We start from the raw sequence: 14,527 nt of genomic DNA, 5'->3' as shown, positions 1-14,527 counted from the left end.
ATTGATGACTTGACATAAGGGCTAATTGACTAGGTTAGACCAACGCTGTATTGATGGTCTATTTGTCCTTGTATTTGTCTAATGTATCTTTGTTGAACTTGATAATTTTTTTAAGGAAAAGGTTGTTGGGTTTTCCTAGGGTAAATTCTTGTCTCTTGTGTTTGGTTGTCTCTATTGTCATTTATGTTTCTATCGTTGAGATTTTCTGTGTAATTTCTTTATGATGAATGCAAATGAAAGAAAAAGTAATGGAAGAAATCATAAGAAGTAATTATCAGATAGGAAGAGCTATGAAAATCAACATTCATCATCTTGAAAACCCCTGGGGTACTTGGGTTATGCAGAGTACGGATCTCAAACTTATGATTCCAACAAATTCTTTTCGAATTTCTGGCAAAATTGGTTGGAAAACATGACTGAAAAAGGGCCAAATGTAGAAGAGTTAGACTACGACATTAACTAATTCCATAGTCCATGAATTATAACAATAAAGGGAGTGGGGGATTGGGGGGGGGGTTGGGGCATAAAGTATGGTGGACTACCTTTCATTCATGAATTGGTGAAGTTAGGGGTAACTTCATATAGCATTATCGAATAGCTGGATGTGGTTTTATTTCGAAGGTTATTGGTGCCATGCATGGGTCATATAACATATTTGGGATCAGTAAACCACATTGAGGATTTGCAATAGATTCGAGCACTTTCTAGAATAAGGGAAATACCATTTTTTATTGTAAAAGGTTGAGCTAGAGACTCTATTTAAAGATCACTTCCTTCACTTTTTTGCCATGGTTGGATTTGGGAGAACATCTCTCTTTGAGCATAATGGCAGATGTCTTGGATGTGCTTGGTGGCTCTGCAAATATGAAATATCTTATGGGTGAGATTGTCTCGCACATTCTCAATGCGATTTCTATTTCATTGAAGTGATTTGGAAATGCACCTTTTGGAGAAGGAATTTGATATTTTCTTTTCATTTCTTGTTGGGCTATCATTGGAGTTTTGTCAACAATTGTGTTTTTGTTTCTTCTTATGGACTAAATGTACACATACATGACTCCTAGGTTTATTTCTACACATATAAACTTATGGATGTTGTCTACATATGCAACAATCCTAGGTTTATTTCTGCAATACAGGGCAGCAAGGTAAGAGTATTATTGGCTTGTACTTCTTAGCCATATTACCTCTTTCGAACAACCTTCCATTTGTGTTTTTCTAATGACTCCATTTACTCAATAGACTAGGCACTAATCTCCAGCTCACCATCCTTTCATTTGCCTTTCAACTCTCAAATCTGTTTTGCTGGAATTTCTTTTTGAACCACTATTGCACTCCATTGCCCTATAATTCCAACAATCCTAATGAGGGAAGCCTCCCATGAGTGAAAGGAGAGTTGGCAAGGTGATATTAATTGACCTTCTAGTAACCTGAATTTATCATATGGGTGCTTGGGGCTTTTACACATTCAAGATGATAGATTGAACCGTAACAAGTCCAATTTTATTTTCATAAATTTCTTTATTTAGATTAGTGTTGAAAATGTCGGTATCAGCAAAATATCGGCGAGGGTCCAGAAAATATCTTATCGGCAATATCAACAAACATAAAAAATGCATAATATATTCATTTGTTTCAGATTTTTAAACATATAAAGCAATAACAACATGAACTAAACACATTGGCACATAAATATGAAGAAGGCACTGATATATATGATGTCAAATAGAAATGATACATCAAACTTCAAAGGCGATACCAAATCCTACTGATCCCTGATAATTGTCCAATCAAGGACTCAAACAAAATAACATCACATATATAAAACTTTAAAAGTATTTCATCATTATGAGTTATAAACTTATATGTGGCAAAAGTTGCAAAACAAATAAAACTAGCAGCTATCTATCTGAGACCATTGGCCTCTCCCTAGCAGCTTTCTTTCTATCTTGTTCAGCAATTGCTTCAAGAGCTTTTTGTATAACCTCTGCACTAGAAACCATACAAGGCATTACATCTGCATCATGTGCAGAGAGTCTAGCCAGATGGTATTTCAATCGTGTAACCCCTCCTGACATCTTGGTCCCACACAATTTGCATGATATATATCCCTGATTTGCCCCACCAACAGCCTCCCCATACTCCCAAAATGGGTCCAAGGCTTTTGGCATATTTGACATTTGTAGTGAACTAATTCAAACCTAGGGCACAAAAAAAAAACAAAAAATTGGCATTAAACCCCCCAACACAAAAAATAATAAGTAATAACCACCTCATTTAAAAAAAATTACTACATTATTTGCATTTTGCAATGTGAATGAAAAATGGCAATAAGAGGGTGCATAAGAAAGTTGAAAAAAAATGAAGCTTGCTGTCCAAATATGGAGAAAACCCTTGCATTGGCTCATGGGCATGAAAATCATAGCAAATGGAAAAAAAACAAAGAAACAAAATGTTGGTAGGCAAAGAGGCAAGCAAGCATAACCCTAAATCTATGAAAAAATCATTAACATAGGGGTTTTTAAGAACATACCTGTTAATGGAAGAAATGAAGTTTGTCTCACTATTCTTCAATCTTTGATCCACAAAAAAATCTTAGTTGGTGGTGATAATCGTTGTTTGATCCTCAAACCCTCCTTGACAACCACCACAAAACTCTTCCCCTTCCTTCTCCAACACTCAGAAACAAAAATGAAGAAAAAAAGATTTTTCCTTTTTCTAGCCGCGGCAAAACACGCCCGACGATATTTTATATCGTCTCGCGATATTTTGCCGAGATATCGCCGATATCTCGGAAATATCGCGATATTTTCGGGAGCCAAAAATATCACGATATTTTCTCTACTATATTTCGGATCGCTGAAAATATCACAATATTTTCGATATTCGGCGATATATCGCCGATATTATCTTCACTGATTTAGATAGAACATAAAATGCTTAGGAATTGGATGATGGCTATTGAGGGGGTTCAAGCTCATGCTAGGATTTTTCTTGTGTTCTTATTACATGTCTCAACCATTTTGTGCATTTTTCACTTTTGTTTCATTTGTGGCTTATTATGATTTTATCTTTCTTCAGCTGCATCAAATTCTTAGGGCAAATTTCTGGGCCCTGACTCAAAGATGAGGATATAGAGTGTTAAGCCCTAATGACCAATGACAATCAACCCAAAGATTGGAATTGGTTGTAAGGGAGAAGTGGAAGGCGATAAGTATGGATTATCTTGGGCATGTTACATCAATTAGTGGCTCCTATTGCTGCCCCTCGTACAAGTGGAAGAAAAGGGTGTCAAGAGAGTTCACACTACACTAGGGGAAAAGGATAAACTCTCAACTGAAGTATGGGAGCAAGGTTACAATCAAGAGAGGTCAATCATCCAACCTGGCTTCTGATCCATATTAGTATGCCCCAAGCATTAAGTGAAAGCACATCATTACATAAATGTTTAGTGTACCCTCTGACAGATGACCCACCTTCATTCAAGAAGTATGTTAGATTGAAGAGAGCACTAGTCGGAGCATAGGTGGAGAGCTTTGAAGTAAAGCTATCTATACATCATCATAGGGTTGTTGGCTAGTTCATTGACCAATGGGAAGAAAATTTTTCTCCTGGGGGTTACCCACTTTTGGTGGCTAACAGTACCCAGGGTAAACTATATTCTTTAGGGATCAAGGTTAGGTCAACAGTCAACAATTGGCTTGCAAAGAGGGAAAGGATGTCACAAAGTAGGATTTTAGCACATGTTACCAAACCTTGGGGTCTCGATGCTAGATCTATGGATCTATGTTTTGGATATGGATCCAATCAGATTTGTGTAGGATCTGCCACATAAACCAATCCTTAAAACCCAGAACTAAATCCCATGCTACTGAAACAAATCCCGTGCTAGCTGGCCCTCACATGCTGGATCCCAAGAAAATAACATTAGAATTTTGGTTTATTTTTTATTTTTTAAGTATAGTTGGCACCTATTTGAAACCCTCAAAAGCATGTTCTATTTAGATATTTAGTTAGATTACTTGTTAGTAATTTATAGGTTGTATAGTTTTTTTCTATGTGGTTCATGGACCCTGAAGATTGGTGACCGCTACGTCCACAAAATATTTGTACCAGGCAGATCCACCCAAAGGGATCATGTCCTGCTGGCTCAACCATGGAGCTTGACTGCGTGGGTGTCTAGAGAATTGAACCCATGGCCTCTCAATAGCAAAGGTTATTTAGCTACGGAGACTTGACCAATTGAGCTAACCCTCAAGGCTATTTAGGCTGTATAGTTGTATAAGTTATTAATTTTCAATTTTGACACATCAAAATTTTAATTTTCAGTTTTTGATAATGGTAACAGGAAAGCTTTGAGACAATACATAGATAATAATATACAGTTTACAAAGGATGCTTGTGTCATTAGTAATCTAATTAGATCAATCTCATCCAACTCTACGACCAGGTGTTTAGAACAATATGATACATACACTAGCATGTTCTCAAATGTTATACAATATTCATTTAACATTGTAACTAGATAGGAATTTTCAGATTTTAAGGCAAATTTCAAAGAAGATGACAGGTTGATCATGATGTAGAGTTGAAATATTCAAATGATGAGCTTGTAGACCCATTTTTGAAGATGTATTTAGACCTAATCTACAACATCATATCAATAGAGTGATCATTGATGAGACACAATTTTGTATTTACAGTTATCCTTTTTATATAAAGCATTGCGCATCATGATTCCAGTCTTCAGATTTATAAAATTATCAAATGATTTCAGTTCTAATGTTGTGATTCATGAATGGTTTTGATTTTAAGTTTGAACATGTTATTTAAAATTAAAAAAATATTATTGTATTTTTTGTACATGGCATTTGCCCATGGTATCCGAATCCCGGTTTTTCAAAAATCTGGTAGATCCATATCCGGATTTGTTTCCTTTTCCCGGTAACTTAAATTTGAACCTAGGAAGGGGAGGGTAACAACTTTTTTCTTAGCTTCTCAAGCCACCAAATTGATACACACACACACACACACACACACTCACATATTCACTTGTCTATGTTCATTTGGAAATTCTATGAAGTATTACTGTTAATCAGATCTGACACTTTATCGAAACATACTGAATTGCATCAATATGTGCTTTTTTTTTCTGTTTTATTGACGTTCATGATTTATATCATTTATTGTATTGAAATATTTCTGGGGCATTGATAATCAGATTGTGTTCACCTCTAAAACTATTCAGAAATATGCAGTACTCTCCAAAACTTCCTCCATTTACAAGTTTGTGCTGTTAAAATAAGAATATGATAGTACTTAAATGATATTCCCAACTGATTTGGATGTAGTGGCTCATTCTTATATTTAAATTTCTTGCAAGCGGATCATCAAGTTCCAATTCACTAATTCAGAGAAAAACTATGCCCAATTTCAGAGTTCAAGTCACAGTACACTTATACGAAGTTTCCAGCTTGCATTGACATTGAGGAGCATTGCCCTTGATCAAGATTGTAAGTGTCTCTCTTTGCAATCTGTTTTAACTATCAAGTCCCTCATTTAATTTAAAATGCATGTCAATGAGGGTAATGTGTATTTTTAGAACACCATTATTGATGAGGTTTGTGTAAGATCCTGAATCTTATGTGTAACAGATCAATGTTGTTGATGAGGGTTATGGGTTTCCCCACGGGTAGGGATCACCTCACACATTACCAATGTCCTTAGGGATGTGATGGTGTGTTGAAACATTCTTGATTTCGGATGGAGGCACCACTAAGCACTGGCAAAGAAAGTGCCGCTCTTTGTAATTTGGCATCAATGATGCCAAGACCACCCAATTCTTTGGGGATGTAACAAGTTCACCACACCACGTAATGGAATCCCTTTTTGCCTTATACATTGGCTCAAAGAAAAGACTTTGATCTGTTGATTCACTCTCACTTGTAAGCTTGATTGATGGAATCCAACATGATGAATAATAAATGTGTGTAGCTGCTAACATTTTTGCAAAGATTGAAACTTAATAGCTAAGGGCGTTTTAACTTTTTGTCGTACTCCACTATGTAATTTTCTTATCAATTATTTTAACCAATGCTTCCATATGTAAGTTGGCGATGTCATGAAACCTAGAGGAATATTAGCAATTTAATTATCTGCCTTATTCAGTTAGGTTCATTGAAAATCTGGGCAGTGTGACCCACTTTGCCTGAAATTCAGTCTTCCAATTAGCTTTCCAACCCAAAGCCTTATGAAATGTTTCATGTAATCATTAGTATGATACTGTTCCAGTGTCGAGAAAGAATCATTATTAAAATGTCCATTAATAAGCTGTTACCATCCTTGCTTGGTCAGAGCATTCTTATTATTCTACACGTTACCACCTGTTTTGCAAATTGCAGCTAGATAGCCAAGGCCATCCCTTGAATGAAAAAATTGCTGGAGCCAATGAATAGCCTTATTTGATCGATCTGAATAGGAAAATCTTCCAATCCAACTCTGTTGATGTTGACACAAGCTGTTGTGCAAGAGTTGATCATATTGATCAACAAAATGTCCAGAGTTGATAGCCTGCCTAGCATATAAGGCTATTTGTTCCAGTCATAGTCTTATAGTATCCATTTTAATGAACAAAGTGTCTTGGGCTGGCATTGACCAATGGTTCAAGCCCATTCCATATCTTCTTAGACTGTTACAGTGCCACTATATTGGAAAGGATATATCATTTGTGGATGAAAACGGTCTAGGTTATTCTCACAATTTAAGTTAAAATGTACTCAGTGCTCATTGTAAGTGACTTGGCTAAAGTCTTGTATGAAATGTTAGGTAATGTGATAGGGAACCAGCTTGAAATTAGTTTAGGATTGCCTTATTGTGGAATCATTTCTACATTTTCTTGGTTAATCATCTCTGCCATGACTGGTTCCTTAAGGCTTTCAGATATATTTTATAGAGATCAGACCTTGTAAAAGTCCGTTTGGCATTATAAAATGTACATGGAATGTTGAGAAATCTAGGGCATAGAAATTAGGTGATTCCTCTTCTATTGATAATTGCTTGTGAGTGCTTTTTACTTCTTAGATTAGGATTTTCTTCTACTTATATTATTATAGTGTTATTCTTCATTAAACAGTTACCAATGCATAAACCATAAAGAGACAAGAGACACAAAATATAGGCTATCAGCCAGTGCCAAAACCTCTCCCACTTGAGAGGAAAACCCGAACAAATTCTTCTTCTTATAGAGATTACAATTGACGAATACCAAGACCAAGGCCCTTGACCTCTTTGCCACTCCAAGACCAAGACACAAGTTCCCTTCCACTCCTTTTTCTTTCATTCCCAAGTCAACACTAGTCAAACTTCTGCTCCTTCCTCCTTCTCGGCTACCCTTCAACTTCAGCTTCCTTCTGCACTTTATTTCGGCCCTATTTCAGAAACCCTAGCATATGAGATTTGACCTTCAATCTTCTTCGCTTGAGGTGGAGACTGTCCTTCCTCAATTCGGCTTGAGGATACACTTGATCTTTTCCCAAATCTGCCTTCTTATGATAACTGAAATACCTCGGCCCTGTCTGCAATAGGTGACAGCAGATCCTTACACGTGTGGAGTGTATTTTAGCCCAAAACAGACCCAAGAAAAACTTCGCTCTTCCTTCTTTCTTCACGCTGGCTATGAGGCTGTCTACTTTGACTTTTTCGCACTTCCTCTTACTTCAGACCTTGACCAAAAATCTCTGCTTGAAATGATGCCGAGCTGCCCTATTTATAGTGGTTGGAGCCTATAATAAGCCAACTTGAGAGAGGGTGAGCCGACATGTCTCTTTGTGTAGATTATTTACTCCATCTTGTAGCTGACTTGAAGGAGAGGTCTTGTGCTTGTCTTGAAGGGATTTCATACTTATTTAATGACTTATACAAAATGTAACATGCCCAATTTGACTCTTATGACTAGATGACAAAACCTAAAGGATCACAATGGGAGCCATTACTAAAAATAGAATTCCTTGCTCATGAAACCCATGAGACAAGCATTACAATAATAATTTTTGTTTTTCTTCTTTTCATCAATTGCATAAAATCACAATTACATATGTCATTATGAAGACCGAACCTAGTTACACTTTTCAACATGGAAAGCTGTCCAGACTTAGTGACTTGTCCCCACCACTTACCTTTAGACTAAATCACCTGATATGGGGACATAGGACACAAAGGACATGGAAAAATGAGTGTTTGATATGAGACATGGCAACCCCAGAAACAGGACACAGAAAAATGAGTGCCTAACATGTTGATGTGACATGGCAACCTTGGAAATAGGAAACGGAGAACACAGTTTATATTTATATATATCAGAAATGAAGGACATGGAAAAACGAGTGTCCAACACGAAACATGGTCGACCCCAGAAATAGGAAACAGAGGAAACTGTTATATATTAAACAAATTAAATTACACATACAAAATGAAATATAGACATAAAGATTTGAATCTTGTGGGAATTTAAAAATTAGAACTTTTACATGTACAAATTCAATCCTACAAATAATTACTACTAATCACTACTTAGTACTTACTAGTACTACATCAATGATGATCAAATGACAAACACATAAGAAATTAAAACCATAAACTGCAATTTTCTCATTAAGTCATCAAAATCAAAATCTACTACATAGGTACTTAATTACTCCTACTAAAGGTGGGAATGCCAATGGCAGAGATACTAGAACTGTGGATGGAAGAATCTCACAGCTCGTGACTGTTAATAGTCCTCCTCCATGTCAAAATCATCAAAATCAGTGTCACTGCCACTGCTCTCTCCTCTATCCTCCTCTATATCCAATCCAATCCGTGCATCTGCTGGTATGGAGGATCATCCCTCAGGAGGATTTCCATCATCAAAAGTGATTGGCTCTCTCACTGTTTCATTAAGATCCAAGTTGGATAATGCCAACTCAACACTGCTGTCCAAAGTTCAAACCCATATCATCGAGAAGCACAACCCACATTTCTGTTTTGGAGGACACATGTCCTAAAATCATGATACTGTTAGGGCACGTGTCCTATGCATAGGACATATGCCCTAACGGTGTTATGATTTTAGGATGTGTCCAGAAAAATGATGTTGGTTGTGTTCACGTGCCAAACATATAAGCAACATGTGTCCTAATGTATCTGTTTCTGACATGATAGATACAAACATGCAGGCCCATAATGGTGTGTCTTGTTACTTAGCCTTTAGAGTTCTACAATTTCATTCAAGGAGAGTTGTGAGTCACATTGGGCTATTTGCATCGTTATATTTATTTGGAACTACGTCCTGGCAGGTTTGCATTGCTTCCTTGTGTTCTTTGGATATCTCTTGGGCCTGAAAAACCATTTTATGGTGGTACATAAATGCTTGAGCAATTTCAAATTCAGTCTGCATCGTGACTTTTCTCTATATTTATTTTTCAGTTTTTGTTTGGAAAATGCCACATATTTGCCTAAAAGTATTTACAAAGAGCGAATTAAAATGTGGAGGGTATATACAGTGGAGCTTGTATCCTCTTCCATAAGGCTACTGATGCAGAAATAAAATCAGAATAAGCTACTGGATCTAAGGTTTGAGCATCTTTTATCATTGAAGCACCCTTAACCAACAGCTGGTGATGCACCTCATCACACCACATGGTATGATCATATGATGGTACAAAAGGCAGACAAAGAACTAACCTCTTGTTCCAAAAAGAAAAAAAAAATACACCTAATCTTCTAAAGGCACAATAGAGCAGACTCTCAATCACTACAAAATCCCAATGAAAGAGCGTTGGAATGGATAGCTAACATCACCAAACAAAACTATTGAATCCTTCCCTGAAGGAGAACTCAATATTTGTCATATATACTTCTAACAACTCTTAGGAAACTGGCTCACTGTCTCAGACTGGTTGTCCGTCAGAAAGCCTGCTCTTTGCCAACCTGGCCTTGGAGGGTATCACCTGGTAAGTGACAAGCCGTGCAAGGACTTGCAACTTATAGAGGAGCTGAGTGGACTAGAAATTGTGCAGTCCGTGCACTGACCTATTTTCTGGATCAACTGAAACCCATCTTGCATTGAGAACAGGGGCTAACAGATGCTGTTGATATGCCAAGGAATAAAGCCTCCCTAAACCATACTGCTGCAAAGGCCAACCAAAAATCCACCCCTAATGCCTCCAAAATGACACTGGCATCACAATGTTCATTTTGAACATGTTGACCCGAGGAGTGAACTCAATCGACTCAATAACCAACGGTTTGTTGGGGGAAGTAGACCATACTTATGTGCCAGAGTACACCAATATTTCCAGAAACATGACTGTACATGACAAATCCGCCCAAACGAAAATGCCTTTCCTACTGAAGCAGTGAGCTTGGAAGCGTGGCAACTCGGCAATACAAGTATCCCGCAACCTCCAGCTCAAAGTTGGTGGTGGGGTCCTTGGTTTTGTTTCAGCATCAGTTGATGACATCACAACAGGTCTGGGGGTTTTTGATTTGTGTGGTTATCTTTCTTTATTAATAGCAGTTATTGGCTAAAGGGTTGTTTAGTAGCCCAGGCCTTGGATAATTACTTTGAGTGCTTGTCACCAGCTTTAAGCCAATGCAGTCCAGATCAAATTTGGGCACCTTTTGCTCTGAGAGTCTCTGCAATTAGTGTTTCCTGTCTAAGCTCTGGAACTATTACCTGCAACCTCATTGAATAACAGTAATGTTAACTGTTTTTCACCAATGCCATTTATTAGCCAGTTTGTTTCCTGTGCCCCTTCTAATAACAGTGTCTTGTTTGCCATATCAAAGAAGAAACAATGCTGTTTTGGCAATAGCATCATTCCACCATCTATTCTACCTTGAATCAGTTTTGGTTTTGAGGACCCAATTTCAAATCAACTTGATGCTGTTCAGGCATGTTGGGCATTTTAGATGAGTGAGATTAAGCTTGTAAGCTGTTCGAATAGGAGATGTTAAGCTTTCCCCAGCAGAATTGCAAAGACAATTGGTTGGTGATCAGAAAAGACATCTAGAAAGGTTATTCTTATGAGCCTGGTTATCTGATAAAGAACCTTTCACGTAAGAGGACTTATAATGTTAAATTATCTTCACTGCAATATTACGCATGCAACACAATGGAACCTTTACAAACAAGCCATGTGACTTTCTGTTTTGCATTACGAATTTCCTAATCTATACATTAAATGTTATTTTTGTTGTTAACCAGGTCTAGTTTGAGTTGTTAAAGGGGTGTATTGTTGTCCTCCTATCTAGGTTTGATTCCCACTTGTGACTTGCTTGCCCCTCATGTGCTGATTTGACTCTGCAAGGAAATGTTTCATGTGGATGGGACCAGGTGAGATTCATGGGAGACTTTGGTGGATAGATGCCCCCCAGTCACAGCCTATTAGCGAAGACTTGTCTTCACAATTCCGTGGGTGTGATTCTTGCCATTGCCAGAAACATTTCAGACATAAAAAAATATTTATATCAACTGCAAAACCTTGAGAGACCATTGTATTTAACCTTACAATACCAGCTATTGAAATAGTTCTATAGATAATCAAATAATGAGGGATAATGCATTTAGGAAAAGCTTTGGTTTGAAAGTGTTTTACTAGGAAAGCCGAGTGGTAAATCGATTTCTGTGGAGGAATGTTTTGGCTGGTGAATTGCTACAGATTTGCAAATCTGATTTTCAAAACATATGCATCAAACTAGTTGGTAATTTCAAGGCATGTTGCTAAGTCTTGGACACATCATTTCTACAGGTTATTTACGACCATGTCACCGCAGATCTCTCTTTACATTGGCCACATCAATGCTTGTGTTTGCAGCCAAAACATACAACTGCTTAGCTCTTGTCACACGTGTAAAGGCGAGGCTCACAGATAAAACTGTTAGTAATCCTTGTCACTATATTTTCTCGTTTACAAATGAAATTACATGTTATACCAATCTTGAGATATTTCTGAGTAATATTTTATCTATTTATTACTGATCTGGCTCATGTGAAAAAGTTATGCATAACTGTTATCATTTGAAGTGTTTAAGAGAGAATCTTGATCGCTGATTTTCTAGTTGCATTGTTTATTCAATTCCTCTGAATGCTCATGTTTTATAAACAGAAATTACCTCATTGTTAAATATGCATTCATTTGAACAAGATGGTGATGACATCTCTGCTTTGTTATATTGCAAACAGATTGATCCCTTTCTACAGTTGATTGATGATAATAGGCTGCGAGCTTTGAATTCAACTCTTGGGGCAGAGGGAGCATTATATGGTTCAAGTGAGGACAATAATGCTGCATTGGAGTTTCTTTCAGCACTGACAATTACAGAAGACCAGTCCACAGAATCCTTAGTGTCCTTGATCATTAGCAATTTAGGCAGATTATCAGAGGTGGATATAGTTATTTTTAATTTAGCTTTCGGATTTAGTTGTCTACACATCCGTTTTAAAATGGTTTTCATTTTGTTAGAGTTTTGCATATTAAATTTTGTGAGTTCATAGAAGAATTGTTGTGAGACATATAGTTAGTATGGAATATAATTTTAATCTTTTATATCGCCAGAGTGTGTCCATATGGTTGTATCAGTGTGTATAACTGGAAACATTGGTTCTACAGAAAGAGGCTTCTACCATGAGGAGCGAACTCCTGCAAAATTTTTCTCCCGATGATGCGTTTGCCCTAGGTGCCCAACTGTACATGGAGACACCCCGTCCATGTTCACCATTTGCGTCACAGGAAAATCCATCATTTCTTGAGGTGATCAAGCATTCATTTGAAAAATAAGTGTAGAAATTCCTTTTCTAAACAAATAATGATTTGCTCCATGACAACACTTTGTTACAAACTTGGTGCATTTGGATATAATCAGATGGCAGCTCCAACATACACAACAGAGGAAGATCTTGTTAGTGAACTATTTGGAAGTCAGGCCAATAGTAAAGATCATGTTCCTAAGGATGCAAAACATGTGCTGAGTGTTAATCAACTATTAGAATCGGTATGCTCCATATCCAAGTTTTATTCAGGTCATATTGTTGTGATCAGTTCAATTTTTTTATAACCATAAGTACTGTGATTTGGTGTATGCCTACTCTTTTAGGTTTGTCAAGTTATGTGCTTTTTGTTTCGTGCCTACTCTGTTGGGTTTGTGAAGTAACGTGCTTTTGTTTCGTGCCAATTTTTTTATGTGCCGAATATACACGAGTACAACAACGAGGGTTCAAAGAGAATTCCATTGACGTCAATAATGTTATAGTTCCTAAGATAACAATTAATACTTGAAGGTTATCGTTTCATCCTAAAACGATTCCCCTATTAATGGCGACAATGAATTTTGACTGGGCAGGTTCTGGACACAGCACGGCATGTTGCAAGTAGTATATCCACCTCGACTACTCCTGTACCTTACACCCAAATGGCAAGCCAGTGTGAAGCTCTTGTAATTGGCAAACAAAAGAAAATGTCGGTCGTCATGAGCTTCAAGAGAAATCCAGATCCTTTGCTCCTTCCTGCACCGGAAAAAAATGATTTGAGTGGATTGATTGTGTATGAAGCTGATCAAGACGTGCAGAAGGTATGTTGGTCAAATTGCTATTTCTCTTTTCTCCTTTTGCTCTTGTATGGGGCTTTTCAAAAGCGTGTAGTTTTCTCTATTTCAAATTTTCACCCACAGGGCTTTATAAAAGTCTGTGCCATTTGTTTTGCAGATTAAAAATAATTCCCTCAATGGACAGAAACTAGCTATCGATGCAGGCAACCCAGAGTGGTTTAACATCACCTCTAGCTTGTTGCATCCTTCCTTGGAAGAATCCCAGCATTCTTGGCAATCTTTCAGGCTACCACCGGCAAGCCCTTACGACAATTTTCTCAAAGCTGCTCGCTATTGAAATTTTGTTGGATCTTTTTCAAAGCAGCAAACCTCTAGATATTTAAATACTATAGCTCTACAGAGAAAAATGCATGACTACATTCCAAGCTCGAGTTCTGAAGATTTGAAGATTTCCACATTCTTTTAGAATTGTTTGTATAACTGTTGACTGTAATTTCATGCTGGTTTTCCTAGAAAGTAGTGGGCAGTGTTGTTAGGGTGAAATTGGAGAGAAGCTGTTATTCTTTCCTTATTATGAAGAGAAATGGGGTTTTGTGTTTCCTTAAAGGAGACATTTCTAGCAATGTATGACATATCTTTTTTTGTACCAGGCAGAGGCTTTGCAATTGAAAAAGTTTTCAACTACTTTCTGATGATATATAAATCTTTTCAAATTTAACGAAGAAGTCCTTTGTACATTGTGATGAAATTGCTTGGAGATTTGACAAAGGTCATTTGTCAGTGGTGATACCGATTGGCTATCTTTTCATATAAAGTGATTTGCAGGTGGAGCAGTGTTTTCAAACTTGGACTGAGTTTACTTGGGTTCCATCAAGTTAGTTGAGTTGACCACTGCCTATATTGAGTCAGCCAATGAATTGGTTCAGAGGACCAGTTCGGTACC

The 14,527-nt window shown here is 37.2% G+C and overlaps 1 protein-coding gene across 1 annotated transcript in view; it reads left to right on the top strand.

Annotated features, from left to right (window-relative positions):
• Positions 1 to 14,309, top strand: part of LOC149153571 (protein SEMI-ROLLED LEAF 2-like) — a 63,195-nt gene extending 48,886 nt beyond the window's left edge. Inside the window, exons 15-21 of the mRNA XM_089445317.1 lie at positions 5,438 to 5,513; positions 11,790 to 11,917; positions 12,224 to 12,424; positions 12,651 to 12,791; positions 12,904 to 13,032; positions 13,381 to 13,608; positions 13,742 to 14,309. Of these exons, the coding sequence (XP_089301443.1) occupies positions 5,438 to 5,513; positions 11,790 to 11,917; positions 12,224 to 12,424; positions 12,651 to 12,791; positions 12,904 to 13,032; positions 13,381 to 13,608; positions 13,742 to 13,921 (1,083 nt within the window). The 3' untranslated portion in view covers positions 13,922 to 14,309. The remainder of the gene's footprint in view (positions 1 to 5,437; positions 5,514 to 11,789; positions 11,918 to 12,223; positions 12,425 to 12,650; positions 12,792 to 12,903; positions 13,033 to 13,380; positions 13,609 to 13,741) is intronic.
• Positions 14,310 to 14,527: the final 218 nt, after the last annotated feature.

The sequence above is a fragment of the Pinus tabuliformis genome, chromosome 9 (assembly GCF_031772625.1).
Source record: "Pinus tabuliformis cultivar Carrire ecotype Pingquan chromosome 9, CPIR1, whole genome shotgun sequence".
Lineage (NCBI taxonomy): Eukaryota > Viridiplantae > Streptophyta > Pinopsida > Pinales > Pinaceae > Pinus > Pinus tabuliformis.
This window is presented reverse-complemented; position numbering and strand designations above follow the sequence as displayed.